Genomic DNA, 25,681 nt, shown 5'->3' with positions numbered 1-25,681 from the left:
AATTTCTAAAAACAAGTATTGATTAACTTGTTTACTTGATAAACAAAATGTATGCTATACCATGTAAAATAACAAAAACTAATGGTATGAAGTAAGGGAAGTAGTCAAAGTGTAGTAGTAGTAGTAAATGTCATTAATCTGCATTGTTCGTAAGGTGGATTCCCAGTGGGAAACAACACATAATGACATTTCAATATAAAACAAATAAGACATTGATGTTGACATTGCTATTCAAATTGTTTCAATGGCTTCTCTCATAATTAAAATTTTTTCCAAGAAAAAGGTGTGTGCCCAAAAGTCTGCTGTAAAGTGTTGCTTGATAATCAGCTGCCTTTAAATACTTGCATAAAAAAAGACAGAAGATACATTATTTGGCATGCGAGGCCATTTCTCCAGTTCCTACAGTGGCTCAGCACAAGATCTGTTCTGTAACCTCCTCGTTTCATTTCCTCAGCAGAGTTTAAAGGTTAAAGGGAGTCAAAGGTTGGATGACTATTGATCTCAGTCAGTCTTCAGCAGTTAACAAAGTAACAGATATAAAGAGACGAAAGCTGAGGACAGAAGACTCAACATAACTGTAGAGGTAAAATTCTTGATTCAATGAGACTGGGTAACAGTGTACCACATGTAAAAGTGTTAGTGGAATGATGATGGTTTAAAAAAAAAAAAGAGACGCAAGCAATCGAAGGACACAACTGACATTCAGAAATTATCCTAAGCACGTCACTCATAAATGACGAGACACAAACATACAAATAGCAAAAAAAAGAAGAAAAAAAAAATCCAACATTAAATATATAACCAGCAGAAAGAAATCTGTATAACTGAGGATGCTTATTTTAATAAGAGAAGCAAGTAAACCTAAAGACATTGGGGTAAATAACTATGGCATTTCCCAGAATTTCTGATAATATTTAACACAGGGATAATAGACAATGGAAGTTAAAAAACAGGGACTGCTTTAGAGCAGACTGAAGGAGCACCAAAACAATGCCATGCTGTCTTTCTGTTTTGCTTTCAGACAGCTGGGGGAAAATGGGAGTCCACATGAAGCTGACCTTTCACACATCAAACCTCGACACCTTAAGTAATTCTGGCATACCGGCCATATACATACAGAGCGTTCTGCTATATAAAGTCACAGTGGGGTCTGAATGAATTTTGTTTATAAGCGGGAGCTGACAGGATGATACTGAGCAAAGACACAAACCCAAATATATGTGCATTTTTTAAAAATCTGGTCACAATTCCTCCTTGCAGATGCACAAGAAGGCACCACCTAACACACAAACAAAGTGGTGATAGGTCTGAGAATATATGGCCCTCCTTGCATTTAATGACCTTATCTCCTGATCGCCTGGATGAGTTAGTGTCACAATGATGAAATCCAGAGCAGGGCCTTGTGTTCAACAGCCTAAAAAAATAACAACAGGGAGGATGATCTCAAAGAAGAAAATTCAATTGTCTTTCTAGAAACACGATGTCAGGTAGGGGGCCTGGCAGACCCTAAAAAAATGAACAGGACACAGCACAGGACAGCAGGTCCCAATATGAAACAGCCACATTGCTCCAGGCCTTAGAGGAGGACTGACATTAGAGAAGAGCTGCATACAGGACTATAATTTCACTCCAAGGAGAAAACTGAAAAAATTAGCAAACTAATAATTTTAAGGACGGAAACTGTTTATACACTTTCCTCTTTTGAGAGCACATAAAAATAGTTTGTGCAAAATCCATATGACAGATGCACGATGGCACCCAGATCCTGCAATCAAAACGTACACTGCATCCCGACATGTCATCTGAATCCGCATGATCACGGAGCAACGTGGTTGAAACCATCAATGCCTTCCTTGCTCCACCCAAAATAACCATAACCACAGCACAGCAGGGAAAGGCCCTAAACATGCTTGCTTCAGAGGTGGGCACCAAGTGGGTGTAATTTCCCAGAAACCAGCAGATGAAGAGGGAGTTCATCAACTTAAGAAAATGCTTGGAGCACTGCTTGGCTCGCATTCAGCAAACCTCTGCACTGACACAGCCGATGAAATGTGGCTGTCATCAGCAATAGGCAGGACATTAAAAAGAGAGTCAGAGAGGGTAGAGGAAGAATGAAGGGACTATTTGTTTTTGGAACAATGAAAATAAATGGTCTTATTAAAAGATACTTTGTGATAACCACCTACTATCCATATTTTATTGTTGACATTACAATATTATAGAAAAGAGATAAATTAGGCATTTCCTTCCACGCACACCACGCCTCCTCATCTATCTTAATTCTTACTCTCTCACATGGAAAAAGGGCAGGGTCGAACCTGTGATGACCACAGACTCCACAGACTGTTTCACAAGTAAAACACATGACGCCCACATCTCACTACTTTCGGAATTGCAATGCGTGAAAAATAAGTCATTTAGGGGAATTACATGCAAACGCACATGGGGGTGTGTTTGCACATAGTGCCGTCATGCAGAGAGACCAGGGAAAAGTAACATGGAATTGCACACCCACATATTAACTAATGATCAGCACTCTTGCAACTTGCTTTTTGTTTCATTTTACAGCACTAACACCATCTGACTGTCATTTCCAGCACATTATTACGAAACTGTCACTCCCAAAGTGTGTTCACCTCTATTCAGAGGTCATTTAACCAAGTCAGTATTACAAAGTACTAAATTTATCTTATTTTAAACCAAAGATAATGCTTTCCATTTATATACCTTGCTGAAAAAGATGACAGTGTGAAGCAATTGGTTAATGGTACTGACACAAGTGCTCTTTTGCTAAATCTGGCATATTACAATCAGAGCTGTCCTGCAGTGGCCTGGCCCTCATTACTCCTGGGTGCAGTTCAACCCAAATGTATGACTTGAAACACTCAATGCACTCTGCAAGAATAATCATGGCGCTTACTCCTGAACTGGTACATCCCACTTCTTGTCAAATACATTCTGTACTTTAGGTAAAGTGCTTAAGAAGTTTTTTTTTTAAGTTTCCCCAAAGCTTCATTTGAGCCCCAAATCAGGTATAAGAATAATACCTTGTCTCGGTGCACCCTTACTTTTTTAATCTAAGACTTCCTAGATGGGTGAAGCATTTTTTTTAGTGAAGGCTGGGTCAGCAGAGCGCACCAGGGAGGTGGCATCAAGAGAGATACCAATTATAGATCACTCTCCCAGAGCGGCAGAAGCCACTAATACTCATCCTGATTGCCATCCTGGCAAAAGAAGCAGACGTCTCATTTCCACCCAGATCACTGAAGAACTCTCCTTGGAAAATACGGAAATTAGAATTCCGAGTGCTCATAAGATCTTTTAGCTCCCCCTCCCTGCTGATGTGACCCAATTTAGGGAGCTCCTCCAAGCACACAAGGACCAAGAGAAAAAATATTAACTAGGTAATTTCCTTACTCAGGCTGCTCCAGCAACACAGATACTAGACATGCGTACGTATTGCATGTAAGGAAGAAACTAATGCTGAGTGATCTTTATAGTAAAATGACAGTTTAGTAGACAGATGTGTATAAGGTCTTGGTGTTTTACAGCAGCAGATGAAGACATCAGGAATATATTTACACCTACAATTTGCTGAGTGAGGGAATATGCAAAGACACACACAGATCACTGTTTTTATTTTGATGAAGTGCACACAGTGATGGAGGTAAACAAATGACACTGTCAGCAGCAATCATTCTTTGCACAAGGTTTTGTTGTTGTTTGTGTCTGCAGGTTTTCTCCTTCATGCACCATCCTTCTGGTCTGACCAACTCCTATCTATGCTTTGCACTCCCTTCTTATTCCAGCCGATCTTATTTGAACTGAGAACATCAGTTTTCTCGAGTCAACATCTACCTGCTCCTCTCCCCCCATTCCATCAGGTTTCTGTTGCTGCTGTTCAACATTTGACCTTATATTTACACTGACAATCCTCCCTTTAAAACCTGGCCACTGGCCTCAAGAGCCACGTAGGCTCCAATCAATTGCTCCCTAGCCAATACCAATAAGAGCACAAATGGTCAAAAGAAGCAGTCCACTTCTTGATAAGGTTTAATTAATTCAGCACAGGACACACACAATCGATTATGGTGCTGATTTTCAGTCTAATAAATAACTCTAAGCTTTCTGATTCTTGCTGTTGTCTGCTTAAACAGAAAGTGATTTAAATGTGACTATCTCATCCACATATCTCAGACTGAATCTCATTACTTTAGCAAATCCCACGGGCACCCTCTCTCATTTATATCTAAAAGCAAACACACACACAGACAGGAATAGACAGTCTGTAACAAAGCAGAGCAAAACCAACAAAGCTAAGGCTGTTTTGAATGTGGTCACCAAAAGGAGAAAAAAAAATCATTCATCTCTGACCTCCTCCTTTAGAGCACACAAAGAAACCGAATCCACACACCGGACTGAAAAGGACCACCAGTTATGGATTAATAAGAAAAAAAAGGCCCAAATCCATTCATTCTGACCTGCTGGTATGAAATGTGAAGGGGGACTGGCAGAGGAGAGACAACAGGAGAAGAAGCCCTGTGTTTAGCCAGGGAAGCGTGGGACAGCAAATGGCAGAAGAACACAGAAACTGTGGGAAGAGAGGTGGGATGATCACAGCTCTCTCTTTGTGTCGACAAGTAGCTTCATTCCTTAACAAGGCCCAAACACATGGGCTGATGATAAGGAATTGCCTTTACTTTTACCAGCTTGATCCTTGTTAATTTTCTTGAATGGACATATCCCATGTGCTCCATACAGACCCCTGATGATGTGGTGTTTAAGTCCAACTTCTACATACATCCATCATCAAAAGGGCTTCATTCATACCAACAAACTCACCACTGCTGACATCACTCTGTTACCCAGTTTTGGGGCTCCAGCTCTGGTATACAGTCAACACAACAGGCCAGCCAGGAGATTTAAAACACATAAATATTCATATATATGAATCATCTCCCAGCAGTTTCTTTATTTATAAAGCATGCATTTTTTCCAGCTTCATTGATTTTACCCTAAAAACTGTCAAAGTGCAACTGCAGGCACAGACTCAATGAAACCTGACCAAAGTCCCACATGACAGCAACATGACAGCAAGCAACAGAAAACAGCCTTGAAATTAATTAATCAGCTAAACACAGAAGCATCATCAAGATTTGGTGCTAACCTGAACAAGAAAATCTCCAAAGTGTTACTTTTCTGGGTTTCTGAAGAACTCCACTTCTTCACTCCACCTTGTTGTACACAAACAGGCTCAGCAGTCCTGGCTCCTGTCAGATTCTACCGCTTAATTCTGGCGATTCAAAACATCCACACGTCAAGTGACAGAAGGAAGAGTCCTGCTCCTCCGGACAGGGAGAGAGACACTGCCTGATTTCTTCAGCACAATTATCAGCTGCCAGCCGGCTCAAGGCACACAGCCACTGATACAGTCTCTTTGGGAAGGAGCCTTACTCACTAGCTCACCACCTCCTCGCCCTCCCTCTTTCTCTCTCTCTCCACATGCTTTCCTGTCTCCACGACGAACATGGTGGCTCCACCCGGTGGTCATTTCTTTAGCTGCTGCCCCTTCTCCCAAAAATATGTTGCATACACACCTGTAGGCATACGTTCAACCCATGCTTATAATTCAACATGCTGAGTTCTAGTTAGAGGATGAAATACTTTTCAGGTAGTAATCCGATTACTCCCCCCCCATTTCAGATTTTTCAAGTGTGGGAATTTGCCCTATTTGTATCAGGAATGATGAAATGAAAAAGCCCAGAACCATAAGACTGAAAAAGAAAAAAAATCCAGCCTGTCTTATGTTCGTAATGATGATTAATAGTTAAATTACCAAATAACTACATGATGATTGGTTCCTCCTCTGCTGTCATCTCCCACAGAGACAGCGAGGATATATTCTACTATGAGCTGGTGTAGTGAGTAAGCAATTCAAGCCAGTTCTTCACTCTCCTGACCAGTCATGCTTCCAAAATTACCACCTCCAAACTCCACTTTAACAACGGACTCTGTGCTGGAGGCGACTATGTGTTTATTGTTAAGTCTAGGCCATGAGTGTTATCCTGAGTCTAATGATCTTTTAAGAGAATGGTTCTCAGCACTGCTCCTCACTGTGTGTTTTTACAGTATGAGTGTACACTTGCCCCGGGTACGTCTGCAGCACAGAGCAGACATGAGCGCTTGTCTGATGTCTGTATAAAGATGAATGAGTCATCCTGGAGCCCTCTGCCGTGCTGAGTGCACTCTGCAGCCTCGAAGTGACTGAGCTTCTTCTGATAGTTGTCAGGATGGGATCCATGTGCTGGTGAAGTTATACCCATTTTTCACATAATCCCATCTTAGACAAGAGTGGAATAGCAACAGTAAATTCACTTGTAGCATGCCTCAGGATTACAATGATCTATGTTGGAGAGTCAAAGGTGTTATTCTCCTAATGAATGTTCCAATAAAACATAATGCAATACAAATGTAAAGTGATTTGAGAAAGCAATAAGACTGACAGATCCCTTTCTTTTGCTTGTGCCATCAGTGCCAATCTCATCATTATTATTATTATTATTATTATTGTTATTATTGTTATTATTCTTTTTAAATTCCTAAAAACATCAGTATTGATTTAAAATAAAATTCTAAATTTGAGGGGCTTCAGATGTCACCTACTGGTCACTGAAGTCCTGTGGTGAAGCCAATGGAAACTTGACAAAAGTCTGCCCTGAAGCATATGCTGCTTTATCAACATTCTTGACATTAATGGGGAAATAATTTAATACATACACACCATATTGTACTAATATACTTGAAAATAGTGACTGTGCACATAAATACACGAGGAAAGGGTTTAATTAGGTCACAGACAAGTGATCTGAGGAAACATCGTCTCATGGACTTCTCTGCATCTGGGCTTTGTTTTGCAATCAGAGGACACCCTGACATTTATTAGAAGAAATGCCAGTTTAAGGAGGAGCACTAGTTTCACTTTTCAGTGGATTTTTCCCTCTCACGTAGTCCAACTTGGTTGTCTTCCAGAGCTCTCAACAGGTGAAAGTGCAAAGCATTTTGTGTTTGTGTGAGTTTTTGTGTTATGAGAAGATGTTTTACACCCTTTAAAAAGGCACATTAAAAAGTCGATGCCATCACAAAAGAAGACTGGTCAAACAGAAACGACCCCGTCATTCCCCTGACAGCGCAGACATAGTTCACAGTGGGTTGGCTAGCTTTGTTGACGCTGCTGTGCAGGAATGTAGAGACCCGAGGATGTGAGTGGGTGGGAACTGAGCCTAAAGAATGTATAGCAAGGCTCGCCACCCTAAACACTGTGTCAGCGTCAGATTCAGTGTAAAGCAAACATGCAGAGTGCCCAACAGCAGCATAGCAGCTGCATGCACATACATAGACATAATCCACGGTAGCAAACACAAAAGATGAGCATTTTTTACATAATCCCTGCTCTGTTTTATTGACATTAACTTGTTTTTAGAAGCCACCGAGGAGGCAACTCTGTGTTTTCCCTCAAAAGCGGAAGTGCTATTTCTTCCCACAATACATGCCTTTGTCCTCTGATGCCGTTAGCCTTGATTCTAATCAGGGCTTTCCCACTATCAACATCCTGCCTTCCCAGTATAACACACACATGATCTGAAAAACATGTGGTGGAAAAGCTGGAAGAGCCAAAATCTTTATCTTTTAGCACCTTTATTTTTGCTTTTTCTGCTGTAGAAGAGTGAAAAAATGTACCCATCACACAAATTGTAGGATGCCTCTTCCTGTCAAGCATATCATCAAACCCTCAGTTTCCTGTTTGTGAGCTGCTCTAACAGATCGGCAGAGGAGTGAAAACTGCGGCGAAACCCTCCCATCCTGTTGGGAAGGGAATAAAATAGGCATTGGTTCACTGTGCTCTGAACAGTGGAGAAACACCAGGAGTAGACCAAGTAAGCACAGCTCAGTCACAGCTCAAACCCTGCTGCTGCTGCACAGCTGCTTGATTGGCAAATCAGCATACTCCTTTAGAAAGGCATCTATCAAGAAGTTCCTCCCAGCCGCCATTTTGGATTCTTTCACATTACCAGCAGAAGTCAGACTTTTTTTCCCCCTTCCTGTAATAAGACAGCAACTCCAGGCATGTCTCTACCTGTTGCAGACGAAGCTGAGTGTCACTAAAAGTCAGTAACTTTGAGAGAGGCGAGGAATAATAAGCTGCTAAGCTTTGAGATTGCAGTGTAATTTCCACTCCTAGAGAAAGAATAAAGAAAAAAAAGAGAACTTGACACATTTCTTTCTGAGAAACCGAGAAGGAAGTGAAAACAGCAGTTAAAGTCTTGCTACACCCTTATCTGCACTCTGTCCTCACAACCTCCTGTCATTCTGACAGGCAGCATCATGACAAGATGTCACGAAATGTGGACTAGAACCACAACACTTTTCTTGATTAATCTGCGAAATTTTTAAAAGGACGATAGGACTTCATTTATCTGGGATTATAATAACGACCTGACCGCAAGACATGACAGACTTCCCCAACTAATCATAGCTCGCCATCATGATGTTATGAAATCATGATGTGCGTCACATGATGTCACATGAAGACAAAGCCCAGTACCAACTAGAAAGTCAGTTGTAGTTGACCATAATAACAATGCAGGTAAATGACAATCAACAGTTGGCTCCAAACTCTCCACATCTTTCCATTCCACCTATTTAATTAGGCTCATCCAAAACAAACTTTTTTCCCCCCTTGCCTTGACTAATTAGAAAGAAAAAAATGTTTGTTCAGCACAGACTCTCATGAAACCATTGCAATATTCATGTGACAGGTCATAGTTTAAAATCTGCACACCCTTCATTTTCTCTCCTCTTTCAGTTGCGAGATCACTATCAACATCAGCGAAAACAGCCAACCAAGTGCTGCTGAGCTACCAAACAGACTTTCAACAACACCTCACTAGTGCTCTCTGCTCTAAACACATTTTCCATTTCAGCACTAACAACGCAGAGTGAACGATGGTCTGAGTGGAAAGGAGCGCTGCAACTGATGCAGAAAGAGAGCTAAAATATGATTATGGCGAGATGATGAAGATTATCAAACCACGGGGGCATTAGTGCCAGGGAGGGTACAACGTACCAGAGGCCCCATTAGAGCTCTCAGCGCCACTCATTAGGGAACCATTAGTGACAACTACTTTAATTTCCCAGACCACCCACCGCTAAGTGGCAGAGACAAATGGACTCAAAAGAAATCGAATGGACCTCTCTCTCATCTCGCTGCCTCCAAAAAACAATGCAGCTGTGTGTGCCAGCCAGGTTGAGCCAAGGCTATGGAAGGAAAAGAGAGAGGGGGGCAAAGTGTGCAAGTTCCCAAGAACAATAAAGGAGCAGCAGCATATAACAGGATCAGCCACTGTTCTCTAACAGGATTATTAGTGACGCAAGGCAAAGTTCCTGATTAATGCTGCCAGGCTAACCAAGTCAAAGAGAAAAGATGAAAGAATGATGCTCAGCAACAAAGGCTTTCTGTCTCACACCAAAGGCTACACACTGGCTCATTATGACTGCACATCATCAAACTGATGTAAAGGAATTACAGCCACAAATGTAATTTGCAACAGTTAGCAAGGCTTCTCTGGCATAATTTCAACTAAAGGTGGCCCATCCAAAGGCAGGAATGATGAAGTATGACTCATGTAAAGCTTGTTGGAGGAGTGCGCGGTCTGCTCTCACACCTGTTGCTGAGTATTCAGTGAAAAATGACACCGACGATATTTACTGTGACCGTGTTAGAGTCAGCATTAAGTCTACAGAGTGTTACTACTAAAGTGCTTGATAATGTTGACACAGCACTGCTCAAAATTAAATGTGAAAATACAGCCAGCTCTTTGATTCAGTGTACAAATATGTGGTAATGTGCTGAATTTTGTAGAAAAGGATCAGTCAATATGATATGGATAAACAAAAATAGACTTAAAAAAAACCCAAATGATTGTGTATACATATTTTTTATTTGTCTTTTTTTTTTTTTTGCTATATAAGGCTCAGAAAAGTGCCGCGCTTACACAAGCAGCAAAGCAACAATAGGAGAATAAACAATGTCAACAAGGCCAAGGACAGTTACAGTCCACTGAGATTTTCCATTTTCATACCGTCAAGTTATTATCTCCGATATATATGTATATTTTAAAGGCCATGTGGTGCCATTTAAATTACTTTCACACGAAGTAAAGCGTCGCTCCCTGAGTAGCTCACTCACCTACGCCGTCTTCCGACTTTAACACCATGATGTCTGTGCCTCAAGGTTTCGAGTCCGAAAAGTTTCTAGAAGATTTCCGAGAGTCAAACCTTTCGCCGAATACAATTAACGACAGCTTTATTGACTGTTCAACTCTCAATTGGCGAGTTAAAAGTTACTCCGAGGATTGACTTCTAGCCTAAAACAAGACTGTTTCGGTCCACGACTCAAGGGAGTGGTTTGAAGTGACGGACTTTGACCAACCAGCTTTTGCTCCTGAGAGCGAGAAAGTAGCAAGAGGAGCAGGCTCAGCACAGAGGAGCGCTTCCGGTTGTGCCTTTCAAATTAAAACACGTTTTAAAGAATGTTTCCAAAAAACTTTATTTGGATTACACAGTTACAATTTTTTGTTGTTTCGACTCTTTCTGTGATTTGGTATTCATAAAGGCACCATTAGCCAAACCAGTTATCTTCAGGACAGTACAAAACTTAATATAAATTCAAGAAAACACTACTCTTAAATTACAAGAACTTTATATTGATTTGAATATTGAGGTGTATAATGAGACTGACTCAAGACATTGTGGCACCCAAACAAGCGTTCAACTGGCTAAATCCCCGTCATCCTCACATCCAAATAATTTCAAAGAATAACTGTCTGTTATTAGTTTGGAATTGCCCTGCAGCGTTGCCACATAAACTTGGAGAAGTATACCAATTTGCAGAGCTCAAAACTCCTGTTTGCATATGTGTTGGTGCTGGTATAATCAGACCATAACTTTCAGCACATAACTTTCTTTTTCTTTTTTTTTTTCAAATTAGGCTTATCCTGCAGGATCCTACAGGTTTATGTTTTATACAACAGTTTTGATTTGTGTCTTTACGATGCCAGTGAGTAGGTGAGAAAAAATAAACAAATATATAACTATATACATGTGCATATAAATATATAATGTACATATTACATTTTTAGATGATTCAGTTCTTCAGCATAAACGACCCGTTTGGATTACTGCAATGGTCTTTTTACTTGTTTTAACAAATCAGCTTTGCATAGTCTTCAGACTGTGCAGCTGTAGCACAACTCTTAACAGGCACCAACAGAAGATCTCATATCACTCCAGTTTTGGCCTCCCTTCACTGGTTGCCTGTAAGTTTTAGGTTTCATTTTAAAATTTTAGTTTTAACCTTTAGGGCCCTACATGGTCAAGCTCCCCAGTATATATTTGACCTGCTGAAACCACATTCCACCACCAAGCTCTAAGGTCATCAGCTCAGAGACTGCTGGTGGCCTCACGCGCTGGATTTAAAACTCATGGAGATCAGGCCTTTCAGGCAGTGGCACCAAGGTTGTGGAATTCTCTTCCACTGGTTTTATGCTGTACAGACTACATTGATTCTTTTAAAAGGCAGCTGAAGACAAGATTTCAACTAATTTGTTGTTTTATGTTGTATTTTACTGTTTTACATTGTTATTTGTTGTATTTCCATTCTTTTTCATTTTCTTTCTCTTTATTGTGAAGCACTATGTGATTTTTATCTGTGAAAAGTGCTATATAAATAAATTTTACTTACTTACAAAAAGTAAGGTAGGTGTGAGTAGTTGTCATATACTGGACTTTGTTATTGTAAGTGAGACTCTTATTTTGAAAGGAATTCGTTACCTATCTCTGTGTCCTGATTATGCAAACTGATTAGAGCGCAGCGAACGTGCCCTATGACGCGTCTGCCCCACCGTGTTGCCACCCTGTTGCCTTCGGCTCTCTCCCACACACGCACACACACACACGTGTTGCTGGGGTTTGAGTGGGGGCAGGGAGTGAGTTAGACTCACCGAGGCAGAGCAGTTTACTGCTGCTGATCTTGCTCTTTTTAAGGCTTTTGATTCACCACATCCGCCGAGAGTAGACGTGTGTGTGCAGTCGGACGTTTACCTCAGAAACAAATGTTAAACCGTTCTTTAGAAAATAGCAACAACACCTGCACAGACAAACACTTGTGAACACCTGTTGGATATTCGAACTCGATGCACAGCCTATTCCCACATGATATTATTGCAATAAATAAACAAATAAATCAAAATGTTTCAGTCTAGTGCTTTAATGGCTCTGGATTTATTTCCCACATTATCCTGTATAATCTTTTTGTTGTTGTTGTTGTTATTATTATTGGGGATGATTGAGTGATTCTGAAAAACAGCTGATTTTCATTGCACTCTTATGATTACACCACAACAATGCAGGGGCCTACCAGTAACGATGAAACAGGTTTGGCTACATCTTGGTGATACTCACCAGAATGTTTGTGCCTAATGCAGCTTTAGAGATTTGATGTCATGACCTTCACCTTTTCCCCCCCTGTGATCAAAGGCTGATCAAAGGTTTGTTGAAAGGTCGTTTTTTCCTAGTAGAGAGATATTTTAGGGAGAACTATGAGGGATTTACAGCCCCCTGTTGAAAGTGAATAAATTAGTCTTCTGTTTGTATAACACCTGCACAGCCATACTGCTGTCAGATAGCAGAGGATTGAGCCTGTCCTTGCCTGTCGATGAATACCTGAGAGCCAAGAGGAATGCTCCGCTCACAGCCAATGACAGAGGCCAGGTAAGGGGAGAAAACAGCTTATCTGTTTTGTTTATCTGACGTACGGTAGAAAAATGTGTATGAGCTGTCCAGCTGCATTTTAAAAAGATTCTGAGCACCGAGCCAGGAATCAGGACACAGCTACTAAGAAGACTACGGTAAAGTGCTACAGTCTGCACTGAATCTTTATTTAGGGGGGATCTCAACTTCATTCTGTGACCCATGAATGCCTCAGCTGTGTCGCGCAAACTCAACAGCTGACAATGCAGCCTGTGTGTAGCGACCCCCGTGCACACAAAGTTTCAATTCATTGTTAGAAGTGCATCCATTCCCCCAAGCAATGCTGTAAATCTGTGCTCAAGGACCCAGAACAAGAGCACTCAGGCAGCTGCCTGACCTTTAAATGAAAAGATTATGAGATGACATAGACACATGAAGATTACAGTTATCCACAGCTTCCTGAACGAGCTAAAGTAGAACGGATCAGCAGATAAATGGAGGATTTATGCAAACTTTAAATCAAGACCAAAAAAGAACAAGGTCTGTGCTAAAAGGTGCAGCAGATTTTGAGTTTCAAAGGAAAAGAGAAATTCCTCAAATAGACAAAGGTCTGCTCGTCTTAGAATCTGTAGGACGTTAGTTCTTTTTTTCAGTTTTAAAATTAAAATACCATTACCGCAAAACCTTTAACTATGACCTATAAAAGTCTCAACTATGAGGTCAGCCACAACCAAATGGGGAAACTAGGTTCACCTGTGTAACACAATATTATTTTCCAGTAAATGCAATAAGATTTATATGAATTGGTGTTGATGATATGACACATAAGTTTTTTATAAAGGATTTTTAACCGCTCTCCAGCATTTTTTTTTTATAAAGCCGCATCTTTTACTTTTTCCAGAATGTATTTTTTGTTAGAAATGTTTTAAAGAAAAAATATGATGCTTTAATTACTGAGGATATCTTTTTATTACAATTTTATTAATATATTATTTAGAGCATGTATGTATGACGACCATAAGACAATATTAATTTGTCTTCATGTCAGTAAGTTTGTGTGAAGTTGTTGGCTTTGTCCAACAAACTGCATGGTGTCTGTAACAGTGCTGCTACAGCAAAGGTAAACATTTACTTTAACACTGCTTAATTATTTATCATTTCTAGATATCCCACGCATGCGTTATTGCCGCAGGCATAAGATTACATTTTATGCAGCAGTTTGCAAGATGTACATGCAGGACACACCTCACAGGGCTTATGTGACACATTGTATATAAATCAGGCTGTGTTGGATTTGTAGCAAAGCTTTTTCTGACAGCTTTCTGGTATCACCCTCTAAGTCTACATATGGTGACTGTAGCTCTCTAACCTCTAGGAATGTTCTGACCTCACACAAGTCTGGCTCGTATTGTGAAATAGCTGTTGTTCAGTCTTACGGTGCTATGTTAAGAATGTGGATTAAAGCGTGATTGCAAGTGCGAGTCTCAAAAAAGCTTGTGGTTTTAAAGGTGCCCTCAGCTGAGTGTAATGAACACATGATTGAATGTTTTGACTTCAATCATTAGCACTCATTACTGATGCGTAGGTCACTACCAGGTTTTTAGTATTCAGCGACACCATATAAAGTTTCGTAAGTAGTGATTTCAAAATATTAATTAAGGTTGCAGGATGTGAAAGAAAACGATTGTCAAGATAATTCCAACAGAGGGCAAATTTTATTTTATGTCTGAAGTGGAGCAAAACACTCCACTTCACAAAAACTACAATTTGCGACTCCCTGGAAGAGCCCCAAAACCAAAGTCCTAGTTTATAAGGCAGGCTTGCCATAAAAATATAGCCTCCTAATCCAAGAAACACTGATGCAATACGTTTTCAAACATCTTAAAAAATCTTCAAAAACACAGAAGTTGGAAAGCAAAATAATGTTTTGCTTTTTGTGTTTCTGTGTGTGTGTGTATATGTGTAAAATCGGTTGTGGGTGTGCCGGGGCTATTATAAGTGAAACCACAGAGTCAAAACAATATCCTGGCAGCTCCTGAACTAAAAATACATCTTTATTTTAGGCTTCAAATAGCCTGAATTACATGGAAAATTGCTCTGTGAGAGAAAATAATCCCCATCATTAAGACAAAAGGTACCAAGAGTGACTCCTGCTGATCATTTGTATTAATTACAGCTGCAGGAGGGGAGAAAAACCCCCACAAAGGAAAATTTTAGAGAAATTTATATTTACTATCAAACAGCAATGATTTCAACCAAAAGCATTTCAAAATTAACTACACTGCGTCATATTGAAGTTGGGTCACTGTACAGAGTCATGTTGCTTTTTTCTAACTTACAAAACATGCAAACAGGAGGTTTATTGAGAAACAGGAGGTTAATATCTACAGGCGAGCTCGAAACAAGGCATGAAAAATGGTTCTGCCACCACGACAATTACAAACCTGCACGGCAAATATTCTTTGGCATTAGACATGGCTCGAGTGATCTGCTGCTTGACGCATGAGTCACTGCAGAAGTTTACTTTGAAACCACTGCTCTCCTTTTACAGGTGCAATCACAGGTAATGAGACCTTTGGTTCTATGCACTCTGTAATTTTCTGGGTTAGACGGAATTCAGGACTGAACGATTAATTACTGACATGAGTCATGTGCAAAAAAAAAAAAAATAGCAGAATACATCTAACTCTGGTGCTATTTTTCTGATGTTTGCATGTCAGAAAGAACTCTGTGGGCGGCCAATCAATTTGCAATTAAAATACAGAACTCTACACAGCTTACAGCAGGACCCACCTACACGCAGTAATACTGCTGCCAGAAACTGTTTCAGGAGGAGTATGCAAAATTTCCAAAGCTTCTGATAAAACATGACAGTTGAGAACCTGTTTGCATAAGAAAACGTACTCATCTCATTCTAGTCGTGCAGCGTTCTGCACCGCACAAAGTTTTGACATTTACATGGTGACCCCAACAAGAGATAGCACACGGTGACAAAGCGACTGCGTATCTTTGCTGAAAAATTCATGAGTTTGACTAATAAGCACTCCAGAGAAATGACTAAATATACATTTTGCTCTTTATAAACAGGATTCTATCTGAGTCATGAAAACTAAAAGATCGAGGGCAGCAGGTGCATGCTGCTAAGCAGTTAGCGTTAAAGATGAAAACTGATGGTCATGTCAGATATAGCCAAAATAGCACAACTATGGACATCAATTCTTTACTGTCCTATCCGTTGCTTGTTCTTTCCTAGAGCATTTATCAAGACATGAAAAAATATCTTGAGACATATCCTCCCATAACACCAAAAGGAACCCACTTTTTTCCCCGAGCTTAGGTTTTGTGAGTCTCTCTATGTTTTCATACACTCTTCCCTGAAGGAACTTCCTGTCAGACTTCTCACTGTCAAACTCATTCAGCAAAAACACTCACAGGACACTTTATTGGGTACTCTGTGCAACCCATGCTTTGGCTTCCAGAAATGCCTTGTTTCTTTTTCACACAGATTTAACAAACACTGGAAACACTCCTCACAGATATTAATCCATATAGATATGATAGCATCACGCGGTTGCTGCAAATTTGTCGGCTGAGAATATCCTGTCCACCACATCCTCCAGGTGCTCTATTAGACTGAGACCTGGTGACTGTGGATGCCATTTGAGTACAGTGAACTGTACATGATGTGAATTTTGTGACATTGTGCGTTATCCTATTGGAAGCAGCCATCAGAAGGTGGGTACACTGTGGTCATAAAGGGATGGACATGGACAGACAGCATTACTTGTGTTTCTAGGCTGTGGTATTTAAAAGATGCTCAACTGGTACTAAGTCCTCCAATGCGTACCAAGAAAATTTTGCACCATTACACTGCTGCCTGCCTGAAACAGGGCCTATATGCACCGAGTGGCTGCCATGTGATTGGCTGATTAGATATTTGTGTTAACAAACAGCTGAATAGGTGTACCTAATGAAGTGGCCGATGACAGCATTTATAGCTCTAGCTCAAAAAGAGCTCCACCTGTAGCGGTTCTCGATGTTGTTCATTGTACCTTTTTTTTCCGTCAAAAAAACTATTGATTTTATCTGACTTGTGAGATATCTCATTATTTTAATAATCAATAATAAACTGATATAAGAGCTGTTAAAATAGATAACAGTACAGTGTAAGGCTCCCAAACCAAAAAAGGCTGGTAACTGCTGCCATCACTACAGTCTCATATATAACAAGCTGATAGGGCAAATATTCTCAAACACACGCTGTTGCTGACGGCCTTGTTGTGCTTTCGCACAGATCAGTGTGTCCTCAGCTGTCCCCGGAGCCCACGAGAGTAATTTCCGCGTCAGAGAGCCTCGGCAAATCCGGGGCACACCTGGCTCTCTGCACAGATGGCTGACGGAGTTGTGCTGATATCACTCAGAGAAAATTTCTATCATGTCTTCTATAAACAACACAGTACTTGGGATCACTGTCATTCTGTGGGCTATGATGATTATTTAAGCATGCCGACTCACAGTGACTGTCACTGTGAGCGTTTGGTTAACAATAACAATTACATTGTGAAAGGTGCAAAACAGTGTGCGTGTGACTCAGTAATTTAGATGCAAAAGGGAACTGAAGAAAATAAATGATAAAATAAAAGTTTGTATTTACTTTGGAGTCTGATATTACTACATGAGAACAAGATCAGTTTAATTTCAATATACATTCTCCTCTTAAATAAAAGCATTAAGTATTATTAACATGTCTTATTAGAAAAATCTGATGTAAACAGTTATTGTTGTCAGAATACACTCATTAACCACTTTCTTAGATACACCTGTTAATGTAAATATCTAGTCAGCCAATCAACTCCTTGCATTTAGGCATGAAGTCATCGTCAAGACGACCTCCTGAAGTTCAAATTGAGCATCAGAATGGAGAAGAAAGGTTAATTATTTCAATTTTTTGAAATTATAGCTGGTTTTTCCTGCACAGCCATTTATCGAGTGGCAGTTCTCTGGGTCAAAATGCCTTGCTGATGTCAGAGGTCAGAGGAGCATGGACTGATTCAAGCCACAACAACAGAAGACCACACCAGGTGATATTCCTTTCAGCTAAAAAAAAAGAAAACTGAGGCTACAATTTGCATGGGCACCATGTTTGGAAAACAGAAGGCTGGAAAAATGTTGCTTGGTCTAATGAGTTTCCATTTTCACTGCAACCTTTGAATGGTGCGGTCAGGAGTTAGAGTAAACAACATGAAAACATGGATCCATCCTGCCTTCTTTCAGGCAGGAAGTAGTAGCTCCATCAACCGGGGTTTAATGGTCCGGGAAATATTCTCTTGGCACACTTTGGACCACTTGGTACCAACAAAGCATCATCTAAACACCATCTACCTGAGTGTTGTTGCTGCTGACCGTGTCCATCCCTTTATGACCGCAGTGTACCATTTGCTGATGGCGGCTTCGTGTCACAAAACTCAAATCATCTCAAACATGACATTGAGTTCACTGTATTCAAATGAACTCCACAATCACCAGATCTCATTCCAATACAGCACCTTTGGGATGCAGTGGAATGGGAGATGCGCATCATGGATGTGCAGCTGATAAATCTACATCAACTTTGTGATACCATGATTTCAATATGGACCAAAAACTCTTCCAAGCAACTTAAAAGGAGTGTAACCCAGTACTAGAAAGGTTTAACTGACAATGTGACCAGTGAGTCAGTAGATAAATTATAGTTTCCGTCAAGCTGCATTTGTATAAACTGTTTTTAAGAGCTTTATATGTTGTGTGTGCAAGAGAGTAAAGCCACCAGATAAAAGTACACCATTTCCTACTGAGATGTCATAACAGCGACATGTGATGCAATTTGTACGCAAGTACAGAAATCAAATAATTCCACCACTTATTTCAGGAGTGGTTTACAGTAATAGCTTAGATGACACAACGTGAACTTGCCTAACAACAGTTGGATGAGCCACACATGAATCATTCGTGATTCACCATTAAAAGCAGAAATGCCAACACTAACAGTATCAGCCAATGTCATTACATCACAAGTGGCCCAAACTCTTAACGGTTGCCATCACAACACAAACTTCATTTTATTGCCGTTTAATCAAAAAACGTGACACAAGGCAGGCAGTTGGCAGCTTTAGTAATACGCTGCCCACAAATTGCAGGGACGGCTGAATGTACAAATGCAAGCAAGTGTTTTATCTAAGTGACTAGAAACACCCAACATGCCATTCAGTTCTGTTGGCTTGACAAAAAAAAAAAAAAAAAATCAGCAAAAGTCTGCTGTCATCACATTTAGTACCAGAACAATCCAGATTACTTCCCCGTTGAATATCCAAATCGACAGGCAGAGCCCTGGTGCTGATGTGGATATTTTGAAATGACTGAGGCAGCAACGCTTCCACATGCTTCGCACAAAGTCAGCTGATTCACTGCCACCCAACAAAGCTTTTGAAGTCATGTCAACACGCAGTTTAAACACTCCCAATGGGAACCTGCACACCATCCTGCAGTGCAATGTCATCGCGGCGCTTAGCAACCAATCCAAAACAACAAACACGCACACATCAGCTCCATCGCTGTCCAGATGGTGAGTAGCAAACTTCGAAAGAAACCAACATCTTAATCTGTGTCTCTCTGTGTGTAATTAAACCGAGAAGCACAGAAAATTCATTTTACCCAGCTTTAGGAGGCGATCACCAGTAAGCACAACACTGCCAGTCCTCTTTGTTAAAGGACGGAAACACAAGTCTTTGGCAGAGCTGAGAAAGTCTGGCTCGCAAGCTGAGATTTCACATGTTGTCGGCCGACATAAGGATTTTATGTACGTGTGTGAAAAAGGAATGTGAAGGAAAAAAAAAAGGAAGCAGCCCTGCTGCAGATTCGATCAGCTGAGTGAGTAATAACATTAGCTCACGCTCTATTAGTGTGCGTGCACGCACAGGGCAGAGGTTTAAGCTGTGCTAAATGAGAGCCTCCCTGAGTCTCGAGAAGCTCCTTCTATTTCTGTCCGACTGTTTGTTTTCATCGCTGGTTTAGTCATGTGTTCGTGCCAGTGGTCACAGAAGCACACATGACCACGCTCACAGGTTGAAAACACATTCAAAAAACAAATGCTCGTGATAGTTTCAACACTGTAGGTTTATAGTAATGATGCCAAAAGCCAGCAAAATGAAAAATGATCTTCCTGAAAACAACTTTTACTTTACCTGGAGCTTCCTCGAGTGGCTTCACAGCAGGGCACAAGAAGGTCTGAAAACTGGACACACATAGTTCACTGACTGTCCCCATAGCTCTGGCGTGCTAATCTCCGTATCTGAGTGTATGTCTCAGACTGCAGCTGTGTATCGTCCTGAGTTCCTCCCTCCTTATGACTGTGATGTGAAAGAAAAGTTGTGAAGATCCCAGTCTCCCCAGTGCACCTGTCACTCCTTGCTCCCAGCTGTTCCCTCCATGGAAGGATTCCAACTGTAAGATCCTGCACTGTGTCACTTTGCTTCACCTAATCCCCCCCACCCCCCCACCCCAAGTTGGATGACGCTCCTCGGCCAATGTCTTACACTAACCTACTTTCTCTTCCCCTTTGTTGAGAATGTGCAACTTGCTATCGGATGCTAAAATCACTTCTGCTTTCTCCCCCGTTCCCCTTTTCCGTTGGTATCTGAGCCTCGCTCTTATCCTCCTCTGCTCCCTCTCTCTCCCACTAGCTACCTCACATACTAATTCTTGACAGGCTGCACACAAAATATATTAACGTATCTGCGACTGCTGCAGCAACCGCGTACGACTGGTTCAATCTGAAAAGTCGCTTGAAGAAGGGATGGAGTTCTGTTGTTTTCATGGAAATTATGGCAAAAATAAATAAATAGATGAAAGTCAGCAGTATGCTTTTTTTTTTGTCCACTCCAGATTTTTATTTCCATCTCCACCCTCTGCTGCTTTTAGCTTTTAGTCACTCGTGGTTTTTTGGCTTGAAAAGCATTAAAAAAAAGAGGCAAGATTTCATTGTTGCTTGGCAACAGGATAGAAGAAATAACTAGCTCCTGGGCCAAACACTGTGAGCCATTTGTTTTGATTAGATTATTCTCACACTCGGTGAGGGTTATTCGCAGTGACACGATCGCATTTTGGGGCTGTATAACGCACATGGGTTTCACAACAACAACAACGGCAACAAAAATGTGCTCGTCAACGATCTGTTTCAGATTCTCGCTTCCTCTCGTGGAACAAAATGCAAACGATTAGCTTCCCTCTTGAACTCGTGTCACCTGCCACTCTGCATTACCCCACTTGTCAGTCACTCCTTAATTACTCCTTCTCTGCGAGTCATTCATTAATCCTTCAACTCCGCCCTCTCTGTCAATCATGTTTCCATTGAAAAGCAATATAGGGGTGACTCGATAAGGAATGCAATAAAGTAAGACGTGCTTCGTGGTTATGGAAATCATTATGATCTAACAAGCACTGCCTAGTTCATTATATGAGGGCACAGTGCTTCAACTTGACTTCTGTATGAACTGCAAAGTCAGTTCTGGGTACTTTAAATGCTGCAGCTGCACATCACCTAGACAGAACAGCTCTGTCACCAGAGGAACGGCACACAGTGAAGTCAGCACAAATCTTCCGCCTCTTTTTTTTTTTCCAGATTTGTTCCTCCCCCCTCGCTCGACAGCACAACACAAACACACTGAAAATGTTTAAATCTGTGTATTTCACTGAACTTTTATGGAGCTATTCTAGTCCACAGAGCAAACTTTAAATGCTCTAATGAAACTCATAAAAGCCAATTAGCCAAATCGACAACAGTTCATTTGAATTAATTATTTTTGCACTGCAGTTTATTATGGACTAATGAGGACGTCAAGTGCAACACGCAACTAAGCTGCAAATGCAGTCATTCAAAGAGAGATCCCCAAGATGCCCAAACTGTCACAATTTAAATGCTAATACTGATTTGTTATATAACACACTTTAGATTGCTTTAGTCAAAAAAGCACATGTTAAGTCACTGATTGATTCCTCACGAACCCCAAACGGGAGAAAACATCTAATGACCCTCAAATATGTGAGTAAACTAAAAATCTACAGCAATGCATTGATTACAACGTAAACTGCACTTTTTCTGCAATATGAGTTTCCAGAGTAGGATGCCATCGCAAAAGAATTCCCTAAACAAATCAAAAGAGTTTAAATTATACAAATAATCTAATGCATCCACTCCTAAGTGATTAAACCGCTAGGAGGCTAACGACTGTACTCTGTCACACCCGATCCAACCCCTACTTGTCTTATAGTGACGGTGCAAGAGTCTGGGTGTTGTCATGGCTTAATTGCTAATTGTGTTTATCCAACAAAGTATGGATGCCACTTCTTGGCCTCATACTCTCTGGGCTGTCATTTTTAGCTGAAGTCAATCAAAATAATGCCAAATAAAACCAGATCTGGTGTCAGTCTCCACTTTATGTTGTGCTATTGAGCCAGTTCGTAACAACTGAAGCAGTTTGCTTTGATATGGTTTCTTGTAAGTGTTGCCATGTACAGCATGAAGGCCTTTTTCGTTTAACTGGCCCCAGATGAACCACTTCCTTGAGCATGACATGCCATCATGTGGACACTGCATGCAACAACAACTCTTATTTTCACCTCCCCTAGCAGGCTACAAGTCTTCTGGAGTTAGGAGACTGGAGACTGAGTGCAACAGTCATGAGTAAAAATTACAATAAGAAAACCGATAACTTCCCCATCAGATTACACGATTCTGATGTGAATCAGTCATCAGTAAATGAGTAGACAGCTACGGAGGTGAACGTGTTGTCTTTTTTGGTAAAATCATTTCCCAGGTGGAAGATAAAATCTACAGGAAGCTTTCTGATCTGTGTTGGTGGAACTCCTACATGGGAGCCTAATGATAGCATCACCTCTGGTGACTAACAACTGGCTGAGTGGGGGCAGAGCCAGCGACTCTGCTGATACAACCAGAGTGAATATGAAGGCTAGAGCTTCTACACCTGAACAGGCTGAATGAGCTTAACAATATCTCCACAATAGTATCATGCAGCACTCGTTGCTCAGCTTTGAGCACTTCTCTTCATCTGTGTCTCTTTCTGATCGGTGCAAATTTAATCACATTAAACAAACCATTAAATTCATTTTGCTTCTTATTTCTGGAGTTATATCTTACACGATCAAGAAAGTAGAACAGCTGTAGCATCTTTGGTGTGATTTTTATGTAACTACTTATTTCTTGTTATTAAGAACAAGTTGTGTCTGCATAAGCCCGCTGAGAGTTTGCTGCTTCCGTGACAGTGTCAGTATGCTTTGAACACGAAAGGAGCTTAGAGCTGGAGTAAACGTGTCACATGGCTGAAGAGTGACAGTTTAAGGGAAAAATACTACAAAAAGAAAACAAGAAAAAACACACACACGCAGCATTAAGACCAGCAGAAGCATATCTATTTCAGGAGAGGTCAAACTGACAGAGAGAAAGATGACACCCATAACCACAGAAACCACATATACCTGTCACCCTAGAGCACCAGCGCACCACACCTATGAGCAGTTGCACTGTTTCCTTTGTGCGCATTTTATTATGCAAAGAGAAACCGAACTGCGCTGACAGGTGCAAGTAGATGGGAGGGGGTGCACACAAAAGAAAAAAAACATTTTGACACCCTGCAGCTCAAATCCTTTTAAGTAAGTCTTGAAACCCAGCCACGCCTCATGAATCCCCAGGTAGTTGGTTTAGGGCGCCAGCACCTAGCAACATCACTGGAACACGGTTCAGAAACCTGTTTCGATGATAATCCTGCTGTAAATGTAAGAAGGCGGCTATGCGGGTGAAGCCACAACGCAATAAATTATACAAATTACATTAGAAATATAGCCAGCCTCCAGACGAATGTTGTGTTTTGTTATATAAGTCCGGACTAATAATAAACTACAGTGGGGAAAAAAAATTGTGCCAAAATAAAACGACATCTCCACTTTTACTTCCATCTTCTTCCCGTCTTCTTGCTCACAGAGGAGATGATATGCTTTGCACTTCTTCATTCAGATTCACAAGCTGTCGATTTGACTAAGAAGGTGTCGGGGACAGCGAGAGTGTTATCTGAATGCGCTGGGTGCTTCAGCGTGTCTCTTTTCTTATACCTCACACTTCAGCAGATAATTACATAATCACCAACTGATTCTTTCAGCTCCTTTGCAAATAAGGCATATCATTATCCTGTTCTGGGGCTGACAGGAAAACACCCTGCACGGGCTACCCAAAGTCACCACCTATGGACTCTTTATAGCAATTGCTCCTTTGTCAGGAGCTGTGATACTTCCATTAGACTAAAACTTCCCCTCATTTTTGGAAAAGAGATGAGAAGCATCATCCCCCTCCTTCTCCTGCTCCCTTCAGCAGAGCATCAGTAGAATTTCTTGCAATGAGGCCATTGCTGGAGGTTCTATTTTGAGATGCATTAAGCTCACTAAAAAAAAAAAAAAAAACTAAACTACTAAATAATTGAGATGAAGGCTCTATCATATTCTAAGCTGAGCCACCAGCTAGCTCATCCCGGTCTGACATCATCAGGGATGTCACCATCATACACTTGATGACATGATGCTGAATTGCCAGTAAATATGGCTCACATTTTTTTCAACACAAGTAGTTGTATAAGAAGGCATTCTGTAAAAAAAAAAAAAAAAAGAAAAAGAAAAAAAGAAAAGAAAAACTATGTCAGCCTCAAAATAGATCCCAGCCTGATATCCTATAAATAAATCAGTCCGGATCATGTAAACTCCCAAAAGAGCAGGAACTTTTCTGTTTCTCCCTGCTGTTGTTTTTGAGTGTAAAAATCCGAATTATTATTATTATTATAATTATTGTTTTCACAGCTGTCACCCTGCTGTCATAGCTGCAGTGAGATGCTAAATAATTAATTGCGTCGACCTTTTTAGATGTGTGCATACCACAGAGACCACCTGTTTTAAAGCTGGCTTTAGATTGCATCCTTCTTCCTGTTCCTGTGTATGCGCTTAGACTACATAAACACGGGCAAGTGTAGGATGAAAACAACACGGCATACAGGCCTGCTGCGGACTAGGACTTACTTTGAAGTGTGACACGTTGTCATTTTTTAACAGTTTCACCAAACAGACAGGCAGTAGTGTGGACATAGCTCAGTGGGCTGCATTTTTTTTAATCTCTTGGCACAGCAGGAACACGGACACGCTACGGCAGTGCTGTAAAGCATGCGCTCATGCAGTGTCAGGCTTTGGATCAAAGCGTCTGCTACATGCCAAACAGTCTGCGTGAAACAGTGCGATGAGGACAAACCGTAATTCTCCCCCTCCATCCCGGTGGTGCTGATGCTGCTGCTGCTTCTGCGGCTGATGAAGGCGTCTCTGTCCGGGGATGTCTCTCTCGAAGCGCCCGCAGCAACTCCGTTACCTGCCGCCCTCCTTCCCTCCCTTTCTCGTCTCTTCTCTGGCTTCGCCTCACCTCCCAGCTCTCAACTTGAAAGCAGGCGTAAGCTTACTTTTTTTTTGTTTTCTTAGCTTGTTGCTTTTCTGTTTGTCCCTTCCTTTTTGCCGTTTCAGAGGTGTGTGCTGCCGATGCCTGACTGCTCCGCTGTTATGTAGCTCTCCAGAAAAGCCGGTGCACATGCTGACCCCTCCCATCCCAGATGTGATGTCACGCTCTAACTTAGCTTCAAGTTTACTAAATGTCCTGCTGCTAGATTTTATAACTTGCTGCTTATTTGACGGGCCCTGTAACGTGTGCATGCAACTATTCATATAATTCATTAAATACAACGTCCAGTGAAAATATGAGTAAATTACTAAATGTAATGCGAGAAGCAAAACAGATTTA

General features: G+C 41.0%; 1 protein-coding gene across 4 annotated transcripts in view; it reads right to left on the bottom strand.

The window, feature by feature from the left end:
* Positions 1 to 25,437, bottom strand: part of cyth1a (cytohesin 1a) — a 38,882-nt gene extending 13,445 nt beyond the window's left edge. Inside the window, exon 1 of one of the 4 annotated variants that reach the window (XM_006791397.3) lies at positions 25,145 to 25,437. In XM_006791397.3, coding sequence (XP_006791460.1) covers positions 25,145 to 25,163 — 19 coding nt within the window. In that variant the 5' untranslated portion in view covers positions 25,164 to 25,437. Of the gene's footprint in view, positions 1 to 5,167; positions 5,440 to 10,246; positions 10,499 to 20,027; positions 20,323 to 25,144 lie in introns of those variants that run through there. The other 3 variants (XM_035907931.2, XM_006791396.3, XM_035907932.2) reach the window with 3 other exon arrangements.
* Positions 25,438 to 25,681: the final 244 nt, after the last annotated feature.

Source organism: Neolamprologus brichardi, chromosome 4, assembly GCF_056152115.1.
Source record: "Neolamprologus brichardi isolate AB-2024 chromosome 4, ASM5615211v1, whole genome shotgun sequence".
NCBI classification, from domain to species: Eukaryota; Metazoa; Chordata; class Actinopteri; order Cichliformes; family Cichlidae; genus Neolamprologus; species Neolamprologus brichardi.
Note: the sequence above shows the minus strand (reverse complement) of the source record. Positions and strands in the feature narration are given on the sequence as shown.